Source organism: Bos grunniens, chromosome 13 (assembly GCF_055505025.1).
Source record: "Bos grunniens cultivar Pamir isolate PY7600 chromosome 13, Bosgru_T2T1.0, whole genome shotgun sequence".
In the NCBI taxonomy this organism is placed as follows: domain Eukaryota; kingdom Metazoa; phylum Chordata; class Mammalia; order Artiodactyla; family Bovidae; genus Bos; species Bos grunniens.
The window spans coordinates 50,573,419-50,599,207 of NC_141177.1; the positions used below are offsets into that span (position 1 = coordinate 50,573,419).

At 40.0% G+C, this 25,789-nt stretch overlaps 1 protein-coding gene across 17 annotated transcripts in view; it reads right to left on the minus strand.

Moving 5' to 3' along the window:
• The window catches only part of CACNB2 (calcium voltage-gated channel auxiliary subunit beta 2), a 464,597-nt gene that overhangs the window by 27,294 nt on the left and 411,514 nt on the right, over positions 1–25,789 (minus strand). For 9 of the 17 annotated variants that reach the window (XM_086334123.1, XM_086334113.1, XM_086334115.1 and 6 more), the window contains 6 exons: positions 16,867–16,989; positions 14,344–14,480; positions 11,263–11,339; positions 4,747–4,880; positions 974–1,054; positions 468–526 (listed from right to left, as the gene is read on the minus strand). In XM_086334123.1, the coding sequence (XP_086190249.1) occupies positions 468–526; positions 974–1,054; positions 4,747–4,880; positions 11,263–11,339; positions 14,344–14,480; positions 16,867–16,911 (533 nt within the window). In that variant the 5' untranslated portion in view covers positions 16,912–16,989. Of the gene's footprint in view, positions 1–467; positions 527–973; positions 1,055–4,052; positions 4,115–4,581; positions 4,602–4,746; positions 4,881–11,262; positions 11,340–14,343; positions 14,481–16,866; positions 16,990–17,090; positions 18,126–25,789 lie in introns of those variants that run through there. The other 8 variants (XM_086334116.1, XM_086334122.1, XR_015139558.1 and 5 more) reach the window with 7 other exon arrangements.

Below are 25,789 nucleotides of genomic sequence, written 5' to 3' on the forward strand. Positions count from 1 at the left end.
CGGCTGGTGGGAACACCTGGATAGTCTCCTCTGCTTGCTTCGTTTGCTCAAAGCAACAGGAAGCCAGTTCACCAGGAAGCTCGAGAGGAGAAGGGTTTGATGAGAAAGGAGATGCTGTGAAAGCCTTTTAGAAGAGTAGAAAAGTGGATGTAAGAGGCACACAGAACATGACTCCTGGGCAGCACCGAGGGCCAGCTCGTCGTGAATTCAGGGGGAGACTCGTCAGCAGGGGTGTGACCAAATTCAGCTACAGACACAGGTGTAGGAACGGAGAGCTGAGGTTGTGTGGACTAAGTATGATAAATATGTACTGAATCAGATCGAACTGAATGGAACTTACATCCTGTCACCACAGAGGCTTGAGAAGCCAGTGTTCTCTTAGGATCCACCCGCCTGTCCCACCCAGCTTTCAGTTTCATCATCTTTAAGGAAAAGATCCACAAAACCCAGAATTCTGAAATACTCACCGCCCTTCGAATCTGTGTTTTAAAAAATCGAACAGTGCTTTTTGCATCATATCTGTGACCTGCAATTGAGCAAGCAATAAGACATGAAAAAAACATTACTAATTAGGATAAAACAGTCTTATTCCTCTTAATGTTAAAAATCCAGGCGTCCCATTGGGAAAAAGTAGCATGTGAGGGTCGCTCCCTTTTTCTGTGGCTGAGCTTTGATATATTAACAATGAAAAAAGACAAAGTTCCCCAAACTCACTCTTGGAGGGACTGTTAACAACATTGCAAGGGGCCTCCATCATTCTCCATTTGACACTCTCTCCCCAGAGTCAACTGTGGCATGCATACATCTCCAAGGCAACAAAACGGAACAGAACTGTAGCAATGTACCCCGTGGCTTGAAAACAACGTGCTTTGCTGCCACCAGCTTTTTTCCCAGTTCAAGAGTCAGGAGAGGGAGGTGTGCAAGGTCAGGTCAGCATGCAAGGTCAAGGATGCGCCGGAGGGCAGCTACCTACCTCATACCCCTTCAGAGAGGGGCCCACCAGGACCACAGGTCGCATAGAAGGGACCACATCATACGGAGGGGTGTGCTCTGTCTGCAGAGAGAGGAGACGCCTTCAGATGGTTAAAAGGCAGAGGGAACTCAAATATATAAGGCACAAACTGTTCTTTCTCAACTCTGTGATACCAGGCACTAACTTCCCAGACACTGCCATTCTTTTTGCACTGGCTTCTTTTTCTAAATAAACCCAACCCAAGACTGGGTGGTTTTATTTCCTTCATGTTTCAAAGTGACTGAGTTGTCTACAGTTTTCTGGCTCTCCTCAAATGCTCCTGATGTTCCTAATGCAGGAGGGGCTGCTTTTGAACAAAAAAAACTAGTTAGAACAGACAAAAACATGCCTCATGCAGGAGAGGTGCTTTTAAAAGCTTGACCGGAGGTTAATACTGCTTTTCAGATGCATTTGAGTTTTCTCAAGAGTGGAATGATCAGACCTCATGTGGTTAATGACAAAGAAAAGAAAGGTCTTTGGGTCTTAGATGTTGGTCTTACCTGGATAAAACCTTGGTCTTTTGTGACCAAATACTCGACAGTTTCTGTTTTGCTGTGAGAGTTTGGAGGAGCCTGCATGCTTGTTTCAGTAAATGGAATCATGATCACTCTTCACAGCTGATGGATTTATATGTTTAGATTTTTGGTTTCTATCCTTTGGAACTTAAACACTTATAATGTCAGGTTTATGGGTCTTGGAGGGAAGCTGCTTCTGATGCGTTAAAATGCCCGAGCAGGCCTCCATGGCCTCACAAGGCTCACTGTCCTCCTGCAGTTCTCATGTGCTTCTCAAGAACTGGTTAGGAGGTGTTTCCCTTACATAACTAACTCCTTCCCTCCCACAAGAATTTCTTTCTTTTTTAGAAGAGCAGGGGGAGGACCTAACTTTGTAGCCATTTCTAAAACTTGCAACAATTTTCAGCTCTTCTGCTTCTAATACAATAATGACAAAAAAGATTTTCCCCCAAATTAGATAACTTATTTTTTTAAAGATCTTAAAATTGGCTATTTTAATAGAGGAAAATGTTAAAGTGACTGGGGAAAAAAATGACTTCTTTAATGTAGAAGACAACTATGGCCTAAGACACAGATAAACAAATCATGCTGGCAGGAGTCTTCCTGCACTAAGTGTCTGAAAAATACATATATGTTAAGAATCACCCAGACCAAAAGAAAAATCTTCTCTGAACTACTGCAAGAATTTTGTCAACTTATCGCAAGTGTGAATGCCATTTTTGCATCAGGCTGTCGTTCAAGAACACATTACTGTTGCTTAAGATGGCCCTTTACCAACTTTCTGACTTGGATCGAATTTACTTTGCTTGGGGCATGGCGAGGGGATGAAAAAGCATTTCAAATTCAAAAGTTTCCACTGGAGTTTTGCCCATAGTCATGGACGATAGAATCGGAGGGGAGAAGATATGACTGTGACTGTGCCGTCTCAAATTTTACTGCTGAAAGCTTTATCTAGTGCTCAAAATGAATTTTAATAGATACAATCAAGGTAGAATACATTTTTAAACAGAAAAAAAACCAACCAACCAACAAACCCAAGACAAACATAATACAGTGACAGCACAAAGGCCACACAAGCATCACTCTAAAAGCAACCTAAAACATGGAAAACAGTCTTACTGCATCTCAGGTTGTTTTTTTTTTTTTTTTGGTTTTGAAAAGTCTATATTGAAGCTGACCACATCATTAACAACATAAGAAGAATGAATACCTGTGCCGAAGGCATCATAAGCATATTCATGAGATTATGACATGAAATTAATTCAGCAAAATTATTCAGTTATTGCATTTATACCACCTGGGATCAGATTGAAAATATTTAGAAGCCAAGTCCTTATAACTATGCGGTCTAAGAATACCTTTTCCATCATTATAATTAGGAATATCAGTTGCATGCACTTCCAAGAAATTTTATTTCAAGTCTTTAAATATTCAGTGGCCCAGTATTAGATGGGTCTTGGGTTCCTTTGATTTGTGACTGCCAACTATTAATAGCAATGCTGCTAATCAATCAGCTTCTTCATCAGTAGGGTAGCTACAGAAATTACCTTATTTGATGGAATATTGGAACTTTATACCCTATGAATCAGGACACCATCCTTTTTTATCTGTCCTCTCCTGCTAAGTGTAATTTGTTCAAATTATTTAGTGGAAGAATTACAATAAACATTTTTCATGTTTTGGAATTTAGGAGTCTGCAAACTTCAGAAAAACCTATCAATAAACACGGTTTTCATTCATGTTCCTGTTGGGTAAAGCTCGGAGCAGCTGAGCAATGCTGAATTTTTAGGTTTCTGCTGCTCTGAACCCTGTTAAGTCACCTGGCTCTAAGTTTTAGCGGTGACAAGAAGAAAGGACCAGAGAAATGGACCCACTGTCGTGGATGGATAGTTGGCTGTGGCTTTCGGTGGTCACACAAAAATCCAGGGGTTTTAATTTTTGCTTGGAGTATCTCGGTCTTCCACAATGAAAGCAAACACAATTTATTTTTTAAAACAAAACAAAACAAAACATAGTTCAGCATCTGACACCTCATTGATGACTCAGTTCCTCCACAGGGCAGAATCCTACTGTACAGAAGAGAAGGGCTCAGGGTGTGGAGAGCTGGAGGCAGAGGAGGTTCGACTCCATGCCCACGTATGTCGTGAGAGGTTGTGCTGGACTTGCTGACATTAGAAAGAATGACTCTAAAGACAGCACAGCACAACAGGCGGTGGACAGTGGTATATAAAAGAAAGAAAGGAGTGGGGATTGTGGACGGGCAGATTATCCTCAAAAAATAATGCTTCAGAGCTACAAAATGTGCTTGGAAGAAACAGATTTTGGAGTCAAGAAAGCTCAGCAGTACCCTAGTTTCCAGTCAGGGAACCAAGAGGATCACTGGGTAGCATCTTGGTTGGCCAGTGGCAAAGGCTGTACGCACAGCCACCGTGTCACCGTCCGATGGGTGGGATGCTGAGATCTGAGTGACGGAGGAGGCAAGAACATGGGGAGAGGATTTATATATGACAATAGGAAGAACTCACAGTAGACCGCCAAAACAAGCCTGCAGTTTTCCACTGGTCTTGTTCATCTGCAGATTTTGCACCTAGTGGATTAGAAGTTTAAATAACTGACTAAATTAAAAATTGAAGAATTGAAAAAAAAATTTTTCTTTTTAGTACAAGCTATGTATCTGGATATCATAAATCAGAATCTAATAATGGTTTTTCATATGCTTGATTATCAGTTAAATTTCCGGAGGAAAGAAAGTGATAGAGACAGAAGCATGCACGAGAGAGGTGCATTACAAATGGAGTCTTCAGCATTGGACGTTCCTAGAATGTTGGAACGAATGCCCTTGGTGGTAGCTGTTATTCCATCAAAAAGGCTAGGTACTGTAATGGTGCTTCCACAGGTCACTCACTGAATTTAGCTGGTCTGAATGGACTCAATTAGCTGCTTGATACATTCTTTTCTTAGGACAGAAATGATCGTGTTGAATATTAACTGTGGGACTGAATGCTAATGATGCCAGGGGCAGGATAAACACAGCTTATGTCAATGTGAACTTACCGATTTCTGCTTCTGCTTAGCTACAGCAGCATGGAAAAGAAACAAAGAATAACAAAGCATGCATGTTATTGGCTTTATCAAGGACGCAGACAGTCCACAGGACTAGAAATGTGACGCAGTGCAGTTGAGCGCGTGGACAGACGCAAGCTTGGAAGTTCATGTTACCTTCTTAAAGAAGGGCATTCTTTTCTCTTTGGAGTGGGGTGACGTTACACTGTTTGCACTGGGTTTAGGGGAGCGGTGGTTTGCTGGAATATCATTGTCTTCTGCATCTAAGCCAGTAGCATCTATGTCTATAGCTATATACAGACAAACAATTCAAAAATCATCAGGTAGACGGGAGAGGAAAAATTGGTTATCAAAAAAATAAAATGAAAAGCAAACAAAACTAATCACAGTCAAAGATCTATCACACAGTGCTAAGCACAGTCAACAAAGTAAAGTTTCAAGGTCAAACACATAAAGAATGTCATCAAATTAAAGATCCTCTCATAATATCTGTGTGCTTGGATACATTGGTTTCACGCTCAATCTATTGAATAAGATTTTGTTTTTAGAGAAACAAGTTTTTTAATTTGTAGTTTCAAATATAATATTGATATTTTCCAAATCAGCTGTCAGGACAGAAAACCTTCAATTCTTCCCATAGCTTAGGCCAGCTTTCAGATAATCAGCAACCTTGATCACTTTGTGCCTCCAATTTCTTCTTGAGCTTGGTTGAACATAAGGGCAGTGTGAAATGGTTCACTGAAATTATAAAAGGCATGTGAGGGACAGAGAGAACAGAAAATCCTAAATCCAGTGACATAAAGAAGTTATACACAAGACAAATGACTCTAGAGGGTCCCAGGATGGACCAGATGGAAATGATTTCACCATGATCTGGGCACTCTTGAGGCAGGTCTGATGGAAAACTAATTAGAAGCCACTGGATGTGATGACCTCCAAATGAATCTTATACAACAGCCTAAATAGCCTCCTGATGATTTTATATAAATTCACTGGATTTACATGAGAGGCAGCAGCAGAAGGGCAGTAAAACCCAAGGGATTATACCACTGATCTCCTCATCTGGAGAATGAGGGGTTTAGGTCTGTGGTTTGACATGCTTTCACCTTTTAAACTCATTGGCTCTGAAAACAGAGCACTGAAAAATTAACATCTTCAATGAAAAAGATTCATCATCTCCCTGTGAGGTTTATACAATGCATCCACATGCAATCACTACAGAATTTGATCCATGGTAGAAACCAGAGCTGGAAAGTATTTGCATAATCAACGGCAACTCTCTTATTTCTCAAGACTGAAAAGATAAATTCTCAGAGTTGAAGGGACTTGTTTTTGACAAAAGCTCAGTATCTGCTTCTGCCTCTGTGGCGCTATATGCTCCACCAGGCTGCCTCTCCAGCTAAGATCCTGCAATGATCCTGGTGCTCTCATCCAGTTCCCTAAGCTTCCCGAGTGGGGTCATGTCCTCAAGAGTCAGGATTCAGGAAGACATTATGGAGTTGAGCCCACTAGAAAATTATTCTGTCCTTTAGATGGGATCAAGTAGAAGAAGAAAAGAAGAAATCAACTTGTCCCAGGAAAACCTCATATTACTTATGTCACTTTCTCTCTCTTTTCATGTCGTTCTCTTAACATAAACCACAGTCCATTCAGATTTAAGGACCAAATTACTCTTGTGAAAGGACAGACAGCTTGGTGTTTCAACACCGTAGCTTCCATGCCCTGTGAAACACTGGCTGCCCTGGCTCACGACAGGCACCGTGAACCTTTCCAAATGACCGGAGATCATCCGAAAGCCGTCACGTTATTTTTCAATGTTGAAGTTATTATGGATGTTAGATGATTCACTCAGCCTTTCAAAAATGAGCTGTCTTGTTGAATTGTTCCTCTTTATTTGATTAGGTCGAAATACTGGGATGGAGCAAACACCTGGCAGTTAGCACAGTGTTGCAAATATCAGCTCTTGCGTGCATAAAGCTGAGGTCGGGTGCTCTTTCTCCATGAGTCATAATGGTCTGAATTAATTCCTGGTAGGTAGTTAGATATGCCCAGTAAATATGTCTTTCTCTTTATCCCATCTGTGCCTTTGGATAAGCTCTAGGATCAGCATGTGTTGTACAACAGAAACATTATGAAACGTGCCCAGTGATTTGAACTAATGCTGACGTGTACACCACCCATTGAGGCTCTTCCTTGAATCTCAGTTTAGGGAGCATGTTATTCGTGTCTTCCTGCAGAAGATGGAGAGGGTGTGGGTCAGGTTTTCATTAGTCCCACAGTACAGTGGTCTGCCACCATTTGGGGACCAGGAACCAGTTTTGTGGGAAGACAATTTTTCCATGGACCTGGTCGGGGGAATGGTCTGGGGATAACTGAAGGGCACTGCATTTATTGTGCACTTTATTTCTATTTTGTGGTAATCTCAAGATATTATGTCTTGACTTTAGGGGTTAGGGTTCACACTCCTATGAGAATCTAATGCCGCTGCTGATCTAACAGGTGGAGCTCAGGTTGTAACGTGAGTGATAGGAAGTAGCTGTAAATACAGATGAAGCTTCGCTGGCTAGCCTGCTGCTCACCTCCCGCAGTACAGCCCAGTTCCTAACTGACTAGGAATCCCTGCTATAGTACGTCTTAATCCAAATCAAGGGCTTCCCAGGTGGCTCAGTGGTGAAGAATCCACCTGCCAATGCAGGAGACACGGGTTCCATCCCTGGGTCAGGAAGATCCCCTGGAGAAGGAAATGGCAACCCGCTCTAGTGTTCTTGCCTGGGAAATCCCATGGATGGAGAAATCTGATGGGCTACAGTCCATGGGGTCACAAGAGAGTCTGACACGACTTAGCAACTAAACAACAGCCACCCAAATCAGTTTCCCTTTTGGTGGTCAATTTCAATATGCTCTACCTTTCTAATCTGTTATTGGACTTATAAAGGCTACATTCAAGGGACAGTACCCTTGACAGCCTCTCTGAAATTCAGGGTACTCAGTGGTCTTTCAGAGTTGACAGGACCTTGGGATGGTAAAGTTCAGGAACTGAATTTTATGATTGGTCCATTGGGTTTTTTATTTAAAGGAAGAATGGCAATGCAGAAAAAGTTGAGCTGAGCCATAGCCCAGATGTTTGGCTACACACACACACACACACACACGCACACAGCCTGAGTCAGGTTTGCAATTTACCTGCATTTATATAAGGGCTCAAAATCCCAAACTGAAGACTTCACAGTTTTCTAGTCCTGACTTTGGTTAACTTAGATCTAAAAGCATCTACATTTGTCCTGAGACACAGAATTCTAAATCATTTGGCTACTTTCAAAACACATTCAAGAAATTTACTAAAACTTGAGAAGCGTGTTTGACTCTTTAAATGAGTCTATATACTTTAATAGGCTCAGATGGTTCTTATTCTGAGAGGTGTGAGATGCTCCTTTTAAATTTCATGCTTGCATCAGCATACCTTGGCAAACATTAGTATTTACTTGGGAAAACTGTCTCCTTTAAAAATAGTTTATTTTTGTCCTCTTCATGAGCATGCTTTAGTTTTAAAAATTATTTTGCTTTTGGCAGAGAGCCTTGGAAATGTTTTTTGAACTCTAAATTCAAATGTAATCTTAGTTGGGTCGAGTTGAGTGATGTGCTAGGGTTGCGCACACGTGTAGGTATACAGTATGCTTTGTGCAACCAGCTACTACCTCGTTCCCCAGGGGTGAGGTGGGAATTTTTTACTTTTTCTTTTTACGGTCATTTATTTTCAGCTGTGCTGGATCTTTGTTGCTGTGGCCTGGGTTTCCTCTAGTTGTGGAGCACAGGGGCTGTTCTCTAGCTGTGGTGTGCGGGCTTCTCACTGTGGTGGCCCTCTTGCCGTGGAGCACGGGCTCTCGGTGCATGGGCTTCTGGAGTTGCGGCTTGCAGGCTCAGTAGTTACGGTGCGTGTGCTTAGTAGACCCGCAGCATGTGGGATCTTCCCACACCCGGGATCAAACCCACGTCCCCTGCAGTGGCAGGTGGATTCTTAACCATCGGACCACCACGGAAGTCTGAGGTGGAAATTTTTCCTTTCCCAAATCCTGGAGACCCTCCAATTATATTTACTTGGGGCAAGTGCTTCTATTCTTTGGTCTTATAATGGGTGAGCTTACTTGTAGACAGGGCCTTGGGAAACAAAAGACGATTAATCATTGGAGGCCAATCCACATTTGATAGGTTCAACAGGTTTCCCTGGAACCTCTTTATAGAAGATTGGGGGAACTGCTCTGTAGAATTTTCTTAGGTTTTTCTATTAGGTAAATTGTAGTATTGATACAAAAACACAGCAGGAGCCTAACGTACTTAGTAGGGCTTCACTGGTGGCTCACGGGTAGAGAATCCACCTGCCAATGGGGGAGATGCAGGAGACATGGGTTCAATCTCTGGGTCGGGAAGATCCAACTGAGAAGGAAACGGCAACCTGCTCCAGTATTCTTGCCTGGGAAATCCATGGACAGAGAAGCCTGGAAGGTTACATTCCATGGGGTCTCAAAGAGTCAGACACGACTTGAGAGACTGAGCACTCACATGCCTACAATGCATCTATTACATATTTTGTAGGTGGTTAATATTTCTAGTTCACTTAGTCACAGGGTGGTTTGCACTTGGTATTCAGAAAAGTGATTCCAAATTATAAAACTGTCTCTGCATAAAACTTGGGTGAAGTTAAAAATCTCTTTCTTTTCTTTACACTGTTTTTTTTTTTTAACCAAATAAAAATGTCAGCACTTGCACGTTGTAAGGTGATGATGATGAAGAGATTGTTTTTCAAAAATTATCCATGTGTTAAAGAATATAATTTGTACTTTTCTTTTTAAAATTGAAGTATAGTTGATTTAACATATCATGTTAATTTCTCCCATACAGCAAAGTGATTCTATAATACATTCTTTTTTACATTCTTTTCCATTATGGGTTCTCACAGGATATTGAATAAAAAATCATCTTTATTATATGAAACTCTTAACTGAACTTGATGTTCAGGAATGACTAACGGGCATGGCAGTATTCTCCAGTTTTCCTCCCTGGAGAATCTCATGGACAGAGTTCATAGGATTGCAAAGAGTTGGACATGACTGAAGCAACTTAACACATACACACATAACATCCAGCTACAGAAATGAAATGTTACTTTCGAAACACACTCACTCATTCTTCAAAATGCATGTTATTAGCTCTCATTATATTGTCAAGATGATGAGAAGGCTACATTTCAATTAAAGGAAACAGAAAACTTCTGGGTTGACAGAAGTGGGGCTGGCAATCTGAGGGCAGGGATGCTATTTAACACAAGGAACTGGCATTTTCCTATTTGAGGAGCTAGTGACAGTTCTCAGGAGTCTCTGAGACAGTTTTGAAGACACAGAGGAAGAGAACAAGGTTTGCACTACAATTGCTGCAACTCCACCCATTTGAGGGGTAGAGAGAAGCCTCCTTTCCATTGGGCACTCAGGGAATATCTAATCACCACCAATCAGGGGAAGACAACCTCACATCATACCTAAAGGGCTCTGATGTTTCATTTCAAACATACTATTTTACTTAACTTAGAATTATAGCTAGTTGTAAGTACTCGACTTTGGAAATCAATATACATTCTAAAACAATTGATTTCTTATTGTGCTCGGACTTTGCTCACTTAACAAATCCTCTAGTTTTAACTAAGAAGCTGGGATGGGTCTATGAAAGCTGCCAACATCGGGGAACAAGGTACAATCATCAGTAACAAGGGGGACCCTTAAGACCTGGCAGTCATGGTGCAATTATACTGTTCCTTCATTTCTCCACAGGGGCAGAAGTCTCTGTCTTTGACCTCTTCCCACTTCTAGCTTCCTAGAAATCACCCAAATGCTCCACTGGCCCATCCTTACCATCTTCCTCTGACTCTCAATTGCATCTCTTAGCAAACTAAGACTCCAATCATAAATTTTCACCCAATTCAACCCAATTGTCTCCTATTGATATAGAACTCCAAGTTCAACACAGAATGGTAGAGTTGCCAGGCTGAGCAAATACAAATTCAGTTAATGAATTGCAGATAGACAAGGAATCATTTTTCAAGTATGTCTTGAACAATACTGACTTATACTAAAATAATCAGAAATTCACATTCTTCTTCAGGGCTTTGGGAAGAAAACAGTCATTACTCTTCCTGGAAGTGTTTCCATCTTTTGTTCAGTGTCTCTGTATGTCTTCTCCATGTTCCAAGGAGCTTCCTGGGTAGAGTTCACGTCAGACCCATCAATCCATCATCACTTTATCCTTCTTTTCACTTTTCTAAACTTTTTAATCCTTCTCTTTTAATTTAACACTAAGGCCAACACCTCCCACGGCACTCTGATTGACGGTGAAAGTTCATTCATCTACAGACCATGACAGTGTGCCAGGGACAACCGTGTAGAGGGGACTAGAAAGTTAGATCTGCTCATCATCTTCTAAACCGTGAACACACTGACACCATGTCTGGGTTTTTCAAAGGCAGAAAGTTGCCCATATTGTTCCTAACACCACTCTCATTTCTGCTCCCTCTGAACATCTTGAGGGTTAACGAGTGATTCGGTCTATGGACACTCCCACAGCTAGGTAAGACGGAGAAAAGCATGAAATGCAGCGTGCACTGTTTAGCACTTACTACCTACTTACCAGATGATGGAGGTGTAGATTTTCTGGAACTAGGTACTATGTCACCCAAACTGGATGATGAATTTCCTCCTGATTTACTGGAGTAAAGCAAAAGTTTATATTACAACTGACACTTATTTCAGAGATGAAGACATTTGTACTGCTCAATAAACATGATTACTCATTATGTTTTTATTGAACTTTAAATCTGCCTTGCCTCCAAGGAGGCAAAGGGTAATTTCCCAGTGGGTTCCTGAAGTGCTTGAAACATCTGTGTCAAGGTCTCTTGTTTCAGATTCAAGGCTCAATTTGAAAAGGCCCTGAGAGACTGAGGAAAACTAGGGTGCCTGCTGCACCCGTCAAACTCTGCCAGGATCGCAAATAGACTAAGAGCAAAGATTTCCTTTGTTTCTCATTTTCAAGATTCTCGGAAGCAATGCATAGAACCCGCAGGCTAACACCCAAACTTGTTTCTTTTTCATTGGGTTCCTGCTCCTTTTTCTTGTACACCAGAAGCAGCTTGCTTCTTTTTGTGTACCAAGATGTACAGTATTCAAGTGTTCATGAGCAATCTATTAAAAAGAAAACCCAACAACACAGCAATAATAAAATTTGCCAACCTCTAAAACAGTGGTCCTCAACCTTTTTGGCATCAGGGACCAGTTTCATGGAAGACAATTTTTCCAAGGAACAAAGGGTGTGGATTGGTTTTGGATAATTCAAGTGTGTTACATTTACTGAGTTCTTTGAGCAGGAGGTGGAGCTCAGGAGGTAATTCAAGTGATGGGGAGTGGCTGTAAATATAGGTGAAATTTCACTTGTGTGCAGCTCACCTTCTGCTATGGGACCTGGCTCCTGACGGGCCAGGGACTGGTACTGGTTCATGGCCTGGGGGTTGGGGATCCCTTCTCTAAAAGACACCTGAGAGAGCGTGACAGTGTTCCATGATTTAACTCTCAGAGTATACCTCGAACATTTCTCAAACATGGCTAACATGGAGGGTTCAACTTGGCTCATTTAGGAATGATCTGAACTTCAGAACTACCAAATTCTAAAGTTTGATCTGAGACATGCTTTAGTGTCTTAAAAACTTTGGAGTTAATATAAGATCAGTGGCATTGATGTTTTTACCAGTGACCTGCATGCAAAATGATACACTACATGACCCCCTCACAGAGATGGATGGAAAGGAATATTTTAAGAGTGACATGGAATGTCAGCAAGACAATCTTATGGCCAAACGTTTATTATCATTGCCAAGCCCAGGTCTAGTGGGCATAATCTGCTACAGTGTCTATGTATCCAAGGGTGAGATTTTGTAAATATTTATATATGTTTAATATTTTATGACTATTCAGAAGAAAATATAAATTCCACTAAAATACCAGTGACAGGCTGAATTTCGTTGCTACCATCCTGGCATTTTAATGCGTAAAAAAGACAAACATCAAAAGCTTTAAGCAACCACCAGAAGGCCTCTGTGGCTTTTTAAGGTTCTTAAAAGATACCCCAGCATGTTTAACAAGGACACCAGACACCATGTAAAAGTAGTAAAAAAGTGGTATTTAGAGAAGCCATTTCTGGCAGTTATTTAAAAATACCCATTAGCAAGATCAAAACATTTTCTTCCAGAAGTTTTTTTTTCCCCCCTAAACTATTAAGTCTTTGAATTTATTTCACATTCTCTTTGAATTTTCCTAACAAAGTATTATTTGAGTTGTGTAAAACTGTGACAAACAGCGCAGAGAGTCAAAATGTCCAGAATGCAAATTTGCCCTTCACGTTTAATTCCATAAAAATGTCATGTTCTTGAGCCAGGCTCCAATTCTACTGCTTTTGATTTCTGCTGATTTTTTTTTTTTTTTCACTTACAAATCTGAGTTTTATAATACTGCTGAATTCTAGCTATGCCCTCAAAACAAAAGTATATTTAAAATGTTTGGAGACAAATGTAAAAACCTCTGAATAAGAAAACAAGAAAACAATATTTTCACCTACTTAGGCAAAAAAAGAGAAAAAAAAAATACTAGTGAATGAAGATGGATGTTCCAAACCACAAAGCATCTTATATTTGACCTGTGTGTGGGCACTCAAAAAAAATTCTTGCCGACACTAAAATATGGTCTTTGACAAAGGATTTTTTGTCCTCATAGAAACAGATAAAACATAAACTTCAGGAAACAAAAGCTTAGTGATTTGCATTAAAGAAAAGACTTGCCTATATCATATCCTCTCATTGGAAGAAGCAAATCGTGTTCCTGTACTTGTCTGCAAGGGGGTCATTTTCACATTTACTCCATATTCGAGGAGCCCTTCTAAAGATTCTGGTGAGGGGCAAACAGCCTTAAGACTCCTAGGAAAAAAGATCATTTGGCCCCAGCTTATTATATAACTCATCTAATTGCTATCTGCAAGGACAATTTTAACTGCTTTCTTACCGAGTTTCTCTTTAAGTGTTAAGCAGTGGGTAGAACTGAAAATTGAGTTTCTTAAGTGAAAGTGAAACTCAGAGACCACAAGAGCTGCTCTTTGCTGGTCTCTGAGACTGTCATTTCTAAAACATCTTCTTACCATGCCAGGCAGCTCCGGATACTGGGATTAGTCACCACGATTGCTTGATGCCAGAGTATTTTCAGCAAGATTAGGGCTTCAGAATTTCCTCTGCACTAAAGCCTGAATTTAATACTCTATGACCTTAGCTCTTTTCTTTCCTTCATGGTAACACTTAATTTGATTCTCTTTTGAAGAGGATGAAAATGAGAGGCTGGGTGATGTTTTTAAAATACAGGATTTGTAATGCTCTCAGTAAACCGTATCACCAGTCTGAACTAAAAGAGCCCGAGAGTTATAAAATACTAGTGAACGGAGATGGATGTTCCAAACCACAAAGCATCTTCTATTTGACTTATTTGTGGGCGCTCAAAAGAGATTCTTGGTGATACTAAAATATGGTCATTGACAATGGATTTTGCATCATTATAGAAACGAATACAATGTAAGTTTTCTAACACAAAATAAAGATTGGAGATTACAGCAACCAACGGTTCATGAATGATAATACAGTCTGAACTCTGACACAAACACTTGATATTTGTCTCCTACCTGGAGTAGAATTTCCCTTGCTTGGCTCTCTGTTCATGCTGTAGCCTCATGTTTTCTAGCTTGACTGGACTTGGAATGAATCCGATTTCACAGCCTTCTTTAACCAATCGCCCTATCCACCAGTCATTGTTAAATTTCTAAACAGAAAATCAAAATTGTTCAGATCAGTGCACAGAAGTTAAATGAATCTTCACATCCTTTATCTTCCCGGTTAACATTTTTCAGGGGAGAGAAGTATTATGGCAATTACAGAGAACTCTGGCTCAAATATCACAAGTCAAGAAACCTGTAGGTTCAGGTGTTGAGTATGCTAAAAATGAAGTATTTTCGGGATGCTCAACAATCCATCTCTGGCTTGACTCTGCCTTCACTTTCCTCACCGTGAGATTTTCTGAATTCCATTGCAGCTGCTGGCACCACGAGGAGGGTAAACTCTTCCTATTCAAAGATTAACAGCTCTTCCTGACAAGAGACCATTAGGAACTAGGGAATGCTACAGAATGTCTTCCTCTTGTATAATCAGAGTAGTTAGAAGTATTATGAGTGAAAAATACTGACGACATTCACCTGAAATATCTGATATCAGAGCAAAATGTGTCTTTGTTGCAAACAGGTTTATAATGACCACAATCTGGTGTTCACAAGTGATTTCCCGACTTATGTGAATGTTGGTAATTTCTCTCTTGTGCCTGGAGTATTTACCCTATACCTTTAGGATCTGGTTTGATGTCCCTCAAATGAATAGTATTTTTCAAGCCCGTTCTTGAACGTTTCTGTCAACTACAAACTGGCAACGGGCACTTGTCATCTACCTCTGCAAGGATTAAATCATGTGCTGTTGCAGCCACTGACCTTCAACACTCCCTGAAAGGAGTTCAGGGTGGAGGACAGAAATGAGGCACCCTGTGCTTTGAAAAAACTGGCAGAACAGGTCTTCAGATAGATATTTTCAGGAGCTGATTTTATGAGCCTAATTCTTACATCTCCTCATATCTAGGAAAGCACTAAAGCTCTTCCTGATGATGACTGCTCCTCATGACCAGCAGAAACCTTCTGCAAAAATCTGTGCTTGATTGCATGTACTCCTCCTTCACCAAAATCACATAGATACTCGGCTTCTCCCCTGCCTCTTTGGAGCAGTTTCTCAGAGCTATCCAAGGTGCTGTCTCCTGGGCTATAGTCCTCATTTTGGCTCAATCAAAACTTAATTCATAACTCTTATGTTGTGCTTTTTTTTTTTTTCTTTTTTAAAGTCAGCATTTCAAAGAAGAAAATCCATTCTGTTCTTCTTTTCTTTCTCTAAGTATCAGCCCTTGGGATGGGAGCCTGGATTCACCTAACTTTCTGTTGTAAAGTGAAAGTTAAGGCTTGTTGTACTTCTGAGAATTTTTTCTGTTTTTCCTTCCTAGCCAAGGGACTTCCTTCCCTGGTGGCTCAGATGGTAAAGAATCTGCCTGCGATGCAGGAGACCCAGGTTCAATCCCTGGGTTGGGAAGATCCCCTGGAGAAGGGAATGGCTACTCACTCCAGTATTCCTGCTTGGAGAATCCCATGAACAGAAGAGCCTGGTGGGCTACAGTCCAATGGGGTAACAGTCAGATACGACTGAGCGACTGACACTTTAACTTTTAATTTTTCCTAGCTGAATAGAAATAACAGCTCTTTTGAAAAGTTAAAGAAATGGTAGGCTCTATATTCTCTAGGCTTTTTCAGTGGCAGTCATCACCTCTTTCGCTCATAGCCTTTAGTGCCTGAGCAGTTACATTGACATATGCTCCCTAGGACACACTGTTCCCTAGATGGAAGTGTTCCAATGGTAAATTCCTACAGGTTCAAGAAAGTCTCATGCTCACAGCCTGAGAACATTATGGAGGGGAAATCTCTGGCAGAGCAGGCTTTGATAAATGTTGACTCAAAATAAACCTTAATTAAGAGTGAATTTTTTCCAATTTACAGACTGAGTCATTGTTAACGGAAAGTGGAGGCTTTTGGCATGGTGGAAAAGGGATGTTCCTGATATCTATTTCTTGTCTCATTGGCTCTAATTCCATCCACTTCTCCTTCCTCTATAGCATTTCACCACCAAAGAAGGAGAAAGTGCACCAGCGGCCTGAGTTTAGACCTTGTTAGCACAGAGAAGAGACCGTGAATTCTAGATACTATTATTAAACTCTCCCCAGATGCTTAAACTTGGGACATGAGCGACAAATGACACATGGTCAAGGTTAAACATTAAAAGGAAAAGTACAGGTTAAGTATAAAAAAAGGATCATCTACTCCAGTGGTTCTCGATTTCTGGGTCACAGAGCCCAGGGGAGCCTTGAGGTTATTCCAAGAAGCCTGTGACTTTTTTCTTCTTTAAAAAGATTATATTTATTTTGGAAAAGGTTGAGAGGCACTGATTTCATGTGTATGTTATATAATCATGGCTGTACACGTGCTATTTCATAGCAATGAGAAGAAGTGATATTTCAAGGTAAAAAAAAAAATCATGCAGCTAGAAATTGCAGTTACTCTCCTTACTTCCTTAACATGCAGAAAATCTTTTGCTTCAAATGAGATGGCCATGCCTGGCACGGGAACATCGTCTTCGTGGGCTGCACTGTAGCTGACATTTGTCCGAACTGCAAATGCAACGGGCTTTGTCTAAAATGGAAAAAGGGGGGAAAAATAAAAAAAGAAACAAGTGTTCCTTCTCTTTCCCCCTCAAAATACAAACATACACGGAATAACGGCTGTCACAGTTGTTTTTCCTCGATTTGGTTCTTTATCACAAAACACCATCTTAGTATTTCCAACATGGGAAACCTTTGGGCGCTCAGCCACATACACCCATTTCTGAACTAGAAAAAGGCCATTGTGCTTTATGAAAGCACTCCAAGCAATGAAAGTAAAGATGAACTACTGAAATACGTTTACACAACATAAAAACTTGTAACAAATGGAAATCAGGAAACATACACGGGGTTGAAATGCCAAGTTCTTGTGTTTCAGTGAAAAAGACTTGGCCACTGCCATATCCACCCCCAAATCTACTTTAATTAATAATAGAAGATGGAACTTCCCTAGTGCCCCAGTGGTTAAGAATCCATCTTCCAATGTAGGGGACTCTGGTTTGATCCCTGGTTGGGGAACTAAGATCCTACATGCCATAGGGCAACTAAGCCCTCATGCCACAACTAAGACCCAATGCAGCCAAAAATTAAAAAAAAAAATTTTTTTTAATGACATAATTCCAAAACATACTATGTTTTGCATGAAGAAAGAACCAAGGAATATATCTTATAACTATTAAAAACTATATTCATGGCTGCTGGGTATCATGAAAGCAATGACTTTCTATTCTAATATTTGTCCTCCTTGAGTTTTCTCAGTCACTAAAGATGATAACATTTAATAAGTTATTTTTCATTATTTGATACTTTGCAAATTTACAGATACATTTTGTCCTCTATCAAGCAATACTTGCTTAATCACAAGGTTAAAAAGAAAAAGGTAAACTCAGAAATAGTAAAAAGAGGTATTGCTCTAACTAGCACTGGGTTTCTTTCACAATGTGGGCAAGTGGATTTCTTCTGAGCTGTTTCTTCTTATTCAAAGAACTCTTCATCAGGACTGCTCATGAAGGATGATGGGGAACTGGAATAGAAAGAACCCATCTTCACTTCTGAATTTTCCATAGTTAATCTGTTCTAGCTGACTACTGTCTGGGTGAGGACTGAGTTCAGAAGAGCCATGGTTACGTAGATTCATCCACAATACGCAGAAAGGAGGTCCAGGTCCTAGACAAAGGCACAGTAGACAGGAAGGGGACTGAAAGGCATGAAATCCGATTCGTGACATCCATTATGAATTTTAATAACAGAAGAGGGCTGTTCCTCGTATGGAAATATGAATTTTAAAGAAGAACAGTAAAAGTTGCCTAATAGTTCTACCACTGAAACACAATCCTGTTTTTTTTTTAATTATTTATTTTTACTGGGAGGACAACTGTTTTACAATGTTGTGTTGGTTTCTGCTGTACAACAGCTGGAATCAGCCATAGGTATACATATGTCCGCTCCCTCCTGAGCCTCCCTCTCTCCCCACCCACCCCTCTAGGTCATCGCAGAGCACTGAGCTGAGCTTCCTGTGCTAAACAGCAGCTTCTCACTAGCTAGCTATCTTACACATGGTAGTGTATATATGTCAATGTGTGACCATGTGAACGGTATTTCAGGGGAAAAATGGAAATATCATTTTAAATAATATATAAATTTGTTTCCCATAGCTATAACCATAATGTACCTAATTCATATCCAATTCTTAAAGTAATATAGTAGTTTTTCATGTGATACACTTCTTTTTACTCTACCGTTTAAAAAATTACCTCGATAATTCAACCCCTTTTTCGATGTTTAGGTTTAGAGGTTTTTTCATTATGATAAATATTCTGCTTTGAAAAATCTTTGTACAAAAAGCCTCTTTCTATTTAGGATTCTCTCCTTGGGATAGATTCCCAGAGGTAGCATGAGTAAGCCATGAGTTATCAAGATCTTTTAAAATTCTATTCCAAACTACTGTCCAAATGGGCTCTGCCATTTTAAACTGCAATATATGTTGGTGCCCTTTTCCCTAAGATGCAGTTTTAATTAGACTCAGTTTTACTACTGGAAATAGGATTTTCTTGAGTATAATCAATCCACTATTGGAGAGAGTTTCTGATCCCTAAAATAGAAATCCAAGTTTTTTTTTTTTAATGACACAATCTCTCATCTCTCTCAGGGACTTCTTAAAAATTTCTTGGAGGATACAGAATTTAAGTGTAGTGTGTACACACACACACACACACACACAACACATATATTTAAACCACTGGAAGACCTAAATTTTAAATGTACAACTCTATATAGGATCCCATGAAAATCTCTTCTCTTTTTCCCAATGACCAACTTTTCAGACCCTGGAGTGGTAGGAAGAGGGAACACTGAGAAAAGAAAAATAAAGAGGTGGTGAAGGTTAGCCTATAATAACCAGGACAACAGATGATGATTTTATGTTCTTAGATTAAGATTACAGTTCAGAGTGTGACTCCCCACCTGGCTCACCTCCTATGACCAACCATGCTTCCCTTAGATAAGGAGCTTTACACAGCAAGCCGTATAGGAGCCCAGCTGGCAGGTTCAGCAGGATGGATTGTGGGCAGTTCTGAGGCCACAGGACTTGATTTTCCCCACAACCCAAAGAAGCTCCATTGGCATCTTGGAAGCCTGGCCCATGGAAGCCCCTAAACGCTGGTCAGAGATATGTTTTAAGTTTATAGCAGGAGCAATTATTATTTTTTCATAGTCTTCTAGAATCACTAGACCTAAGGCTGTCATAAAATAATTATTGTCAAGTAGGAGATCACTAACTAAAAAATCTCTTTGGATCCAGCAATTCCACTTCTGGGCATATATCCAAACAAAACAAAACAACTACGTCAAAGAGATATCTAGACTCTTAGGTTCATAGCAGCATCATTTACAATAGTCAAGACATGGAAACATCCTAAGTGTCCACCAACAGATGAATGGATAATAGAGATGTGAGATATACATGCACACACGCAGGAGTACTATTCAGCCCTGAGAAAGAAGGAAATCCTGCCATTTGCAACAACACGGATGGACTTGAGAGCATTAGGCTAAGTGAAGTAAGAGAAAGACGGTCTGCTCTCACTTATACGTGGAAGCTCAAAAACAAAACAAAACCCCCTAATCTCTGGTCATGAAGTAGGAAAAACAAATTATCACAAATTTATGGCTTTCTTTTGAGCTTGCCTCCCAAACAATAACTTAATGAATTAAGAGTGAAGCTAATCCTTTTAATGGCTACAACAATGTTTACATACAGTTAATTAAAAATGTGCTAATGATGGAATATCTACTGTTAAAAAGCAAAATGAAATTCACTCAAATAAGAATAAAAATAGAATTCTGATAATGATTAATAGTAACTTGAATTTTCAGGCATCAATTTCTTCATTTCTTAATTTCTTAACGCATTTTATTAATGTAAATAGCAAATTATAGTTTTCCATTTTCATTCAGAGACCATTAATAGTTAATAACATATAAGGGAAATCCATAGTTTGTTTTCAAGTCTACAATGGATTTTTCTTAAATATGAAGGACTTCCAATTTGAAGTATTTTTTAAAGAAATTGAAAAGTGTAAAGAATTTAAATGACCTATTATAAAAGACTGCAGAAAAGAGAGCTTAAAATTTTAATGAGTTTCTGATCCATTTTCCTGTACATAATAATTTCCTATAAAACTTGCTATGCTTTTCTATGATTTTAAATGACTCAAGTAGGACTATAACCATTGAGTCTTAAAATGGAATTACTCAGACAAAGATATGGTGAGGTACTTTCAGAAACAAGATCAGAGCTTTCTGCTTTATTAACACTTACCTATCACTGATCTTTTAAAAAATCTTTGGTAGTTTATTCTAAAGTATCAAGGGTAGTCTGAGAATTCTTTAATAGCAAACCAAAGCAAACCACAGTGATAAAAAGAATGTAACAACCATTTATGTATCCTGATAACTGAACACTGAATCAGACTGAATAAGCAAATAATCACAGATTTGTCATAAAATAAAATTTACATATGTAGTTAACTGATTTGAGAAATTCAAGTTTCCTTTCTCAAATGGGTTAATTTAATGAATATTTATTAAGTACATGCTTACTATCACACGTTCTTACCCTCACAAAGTTTAACCTATATTCCAGTAGAGGAGATATCATAAGCAAGATAGTTGATGATTTCAAATAAGGAATAAAGTAAAACAAAGTTATATGAATAGAGTGGCCATGAGCAGAAGATGGACTGGCAGTGTGAAATGAGGTATTTAGGGAAAGCCTCTTTTGAGTTTTCAATTATCTCTTTATCCACCCACCCACGCATCTATCCATCCACCCACCCACCTATCTGTTCATCCATCCATCCATTATTTATGTGCCAGGCACTGTTTTGGACAGTTGGATTACATCAATGACCAACAGAAACTAAGATTCCCTGCCCTCTAAGGGCTTACATTCCAGAGGGGGAGAGGCAGGTTATAAATAATAGACATAATAATCAAATAAAGTATATAACATGTTAGAGACAAATTCTGTGGAAAACATGGTAGGGAAAGCCAGGGTGTCAGGTGACGGGGCAGGGACAATTTTCCATGGTAGTATACGTAGCCTGCCTTGAAGAGGTAACGTTTGGACAGAAGCATGAAGAGGTAAGAGAATGCAGGTGCCTGAACTCCAGGCAGAGGGAAGAGCCAGTGCAGAGGCCCTAACGTGGGAGCAGGTCAGAGGAGCTCGGACAGGACAAGGAGCTCAGAGTGGCTGAGTGGAGGGGACCAGGGAAGCTAACAAAAGATGAGGTCAGAGCTCTCAGGTGATACCTGACTGTGTAGCTCAGAGTCAAGACGCGTGGCTTTTATTTTAAGTGAAATGAAAATCACTGGAGGGTTGTCAGCAGAGGAGTGATGTGGTCTGACATGTTAAAAGGACTGTGATGGCTACTGAACTGAAAAGAAGATTTTGGGGACTTTGAAGTAAAAACAGGGGAATCAGTTGGAGATGCTCACAGTAACTCACGTGGAGAGATGATGGTGGTTAAATCAGAGCAGCAGCAATAGAAATGGTAAAAAAAAAAAAAAAAAAGTCCAATTCTGGATATGTTTTCAAAGTAGAATCAACTAAATCTGCTGATAGCTTTGATAAGGCTGAGAAAGAGCCAACAGTGATGCCAAAGGCTTTGGGTCTGAGCTATGAGAAGGATAATGTACTCATCAGGTGATACACAGGGGAGAGGGCTAAGTGCACAGGAGGCAAAAATAAAAAAGTTTACATTTCCTTTAAATTGAAGTATAGTTGACTCACAACATTATATCAGTTTCAAGTGTGCAATTAGTGATTCAATATTTTTATAGATTATACCGAAGTTTTACATGTTTTGAATGTGTAAAGCTTGAGATGATATGAAACATCCAAGTAGAATTTGGAAGAGGGCTCAAGGTCTGAAAGTTTGACAGAAAGATCTGGGTTAAAGATACAAGGTGGCAGGGACTTCTCTGTCGGTCCAGTCATTAAGAGTCTGTGTTTCCACTAAAAGGAGCGTGAGTTCAAGCCATGCTCAGGGAACTAAGATCCTCCATGTCTTGTAGCATGGTCAAAAGAAAACAAATAGATATAAGTTGGTAAGTCTGGATGACAGTGCCAAGGAAATCAACATATGTGAGGGCACTCCAACTACAAAAGTGCCTCAGCTTCCAAAGAGTGGAGAACAACTGCAAAGTGGAGAATGACTCCTGGTTTCCAGGAGGTGAGTGTCTCGAGGAGCAGGAAGTGGTCAACTGCATCAGATACTGCTCATCAGTCAAATACGGAAGGCTGGCACCGCCACGTGGATTCACAACCTGGAGGTCGTTGTTGACAAGAGCCCACTCAGCTGCTTGCTGGAGATAAAGTCATACTGGAGTTAAAAGAGATTAAAAGGAAAGAAACTGGATACAGTAAGTATAGACAATTCTTTTAAGGACTTTTTCAACAAAGGGAAGAAACAAATGGGGTGACTGGTGGTAGGAAAAGTGAGTCAAGTTGTTTTTTTTTTTTCATTTAAAGTAGGAGAAATAACAAATATCAATACTGATGGGAATGAGTCAGTAGAGAGGGAGAAAAAAAATGTGACGATCTATGAACCAGAGGACAGAAGTGCTAGAACGCTGTTTTCGCTTTGGCAGAGGAGGCAGTGAGATCCAGTGTGTAAGTGGAGGACGGGCCCCTGACAGAGGCAAGGAGGCAGCATGAACAAGGGCAAATTCTGGCCACAGAGGTGATGCGATGTCCTCCTCTAATTGTTTCCCTTTCCCAGTGGAACAGGAAGGTGGGAGTAAAGACAGGGCAGAAGGTATTGGAGGTTTTAGAAGAGAAGAAAAAACTCAGTGAAGGAATCCAGAGTGTGGAAGACTAAACGAACAAGGGCAGTAACTACGGTGGGACCGCCAAGCAGGACTAAAGCCCACTTGAGAGTCAAGGTCAGGGATTTATAGGAAGCTAGCCATGCCATGTGGGAATGGCATGAGCATCATCACAGAGACAACAGATTTAAAACCACTGTCCCTCAGTTTTAAAAGACCATGGCCTTAATGACCTACTGCATAGCACAGAGAACTCTGCTCTATGTTATGTGGCAGCCTGGATGGGAGGGGAGTTTGGGGGAGACAAGACACATGTATATGTATGGCCGAGTCCCTGTACTGTCCCCCTGAAACTATCACAACACTGTGAACTGGCTATACTCCAATATAAAATAAAAAGTTAAAAAAAGATAGTGGCCTTAAAACTACCATTCCCCATCTTGTTTTGAATTTTCTACAGCAATTTCATAGATGTGTCTATTACAGTATATATACAAATAAAGTTTATATATTCAGGAACATTTTAACCTACTTTCCTGAGATGATCTTTCAACTAGGTTATAACCCTTTTCAGGCAAATGATTTATATTCCTATTTATTTTTTATGCCAGCCTCCAAGCCTTTACCAAAGTGCTAGGTATACATTAATAATGGTTAAAGGACTGAACTAAAGGATTGATTCCTTTCTGTTAGAGGAATCAATCATCAGGAGCTTATCCAGCACCTACTCAAGGCAAAGTTCTGTTACCATGGTTCCAGGGCCCACAAAAATTGAATGGATGAATCATTAAGGAACTAAGGTTGGTCTCATTAGGATTTTGTTTTATATGATTAATATGCATATATGTAAGTGCAAGTGTACATATATATTTATGAAATTGAAAATAGCTATATTAACTAAGAATCAAGCAAAGAAGCAAATGTTTAAAACAAAATTTGAAATAGTATCTCCTTAAACACCACTGAAATGAGTTACAATCCTGATATAAGTTAAATTTATTTATAAAGCAAAAGATAAGGAATATCTGATTTTTCCCTTTTTCATAGATGATTAAAAAGATAAGCTCTTGCAAACGTGTTTTGGGGAGTGAATAATGGTAATCCTTAAAATATTATATTCACCTTAAAAAACTGAATTGAAATACATTATTTCTGAATGCTGAAATCAGGCGGTACTCAAAGTTACAAAATCAATGTGCATGGTGAAGATCAGAATAATAATGATACATAGATCTACCTTTCTAGGTAGGAAGACATATGGCACCTTTCCCATTTGTTTATCAGAGAGCTCATCACTTTGGATCTGAGGTCATATAAAAGATTAATTACCAGTCACCAGGAAAAGCAACCATCCAATAGATAAACTTACCAAAGGAGAAAGTGAAAGTGAAGTTGCTCAGTCGTGTCTGACTCTCTGCGACCCCATGGACTGTAGCCTACCACGCTCCTCCATCCATGGGATTTTCCAGGCAAGAGTACTGGAGCGGGTTGCTATTTCCTTCTCCAGGGGATCTTCCCAACCCAGGGATCAAACCTGGGTCTGCTGCATTGTAGACAGAAACTTTACCATCTGAGCTACCAGGGAAGTCATCAAAGGAGAAATTCTATACAAAGGAGATAATATCTGCAATTTTGGTGCAGTCTGCCATCATTCAGTATTAGTAAAGCCTTCTCTGGACTTCCCTGGTAGAGCAGTAGGTAAGAATCCACCTGCCAATGCAGAAGACACGGTCCGGGATGATTCCATAGGCCACGGGGCAACTAAGAGTCATGCCACAACTACTGAGCCAGTGCTCTAGAGCTGGGGAGCCACAGCTACTGAGCCCACGCACCACAACTACTGAAGCTTGCACGCCCTTTCGTCTGTGATCTGTAAAAAGACAAGCTACAACCATGAGAAGCCCAGGCACCGCAACTAGAGAGTAGCTCCCGCCCATCCCCCAGAGAAAAACCTGCGTGCGGCAATGAAGACCCAGCGCAGCCGTGAAAATAAAATTCCGCTTTCAATAACAGTGTACTGGCTTCATTTTCCCTGTGGAGCTGTCTCTCCCGAGAATGGCATCTTCAAAAGGCACTGCAGCTCCTCCAGGTCACTGGGGAAGAAACCAATATGGCGACAAAGTGCTGCACTTTATTTATTCTGGGTTATAAAATAGCTGTCTCCCGGCCTGAGAAGAAAGGTGAAGTCGTTTTCAATTAAGTCAGCCTCTTAAGAAGAACAGAACTGTCTGTATTCAATTTTACTATTGATTAGTCTTACCAAGCAGGAGAACTGTAGTTCTTAAGTTATTTAGAATCTCATGGTATAAATCCAGGAGCAAGCAAGTTTTATTTTAGGCATGTTGTACAAAAAAAAAAAAAAAAAAGGAAGAAGAAGAAGGAAAAACTAAAATGCCTCAGTTTGTTTTTTCTTCAGTTGTTATGGACTCAGTGTTTGCTTAGAGATGGTCATAAGGGTGTGGCCCTAATCCGATGGGATTGCTATCCTTAGAGGAGAAAGA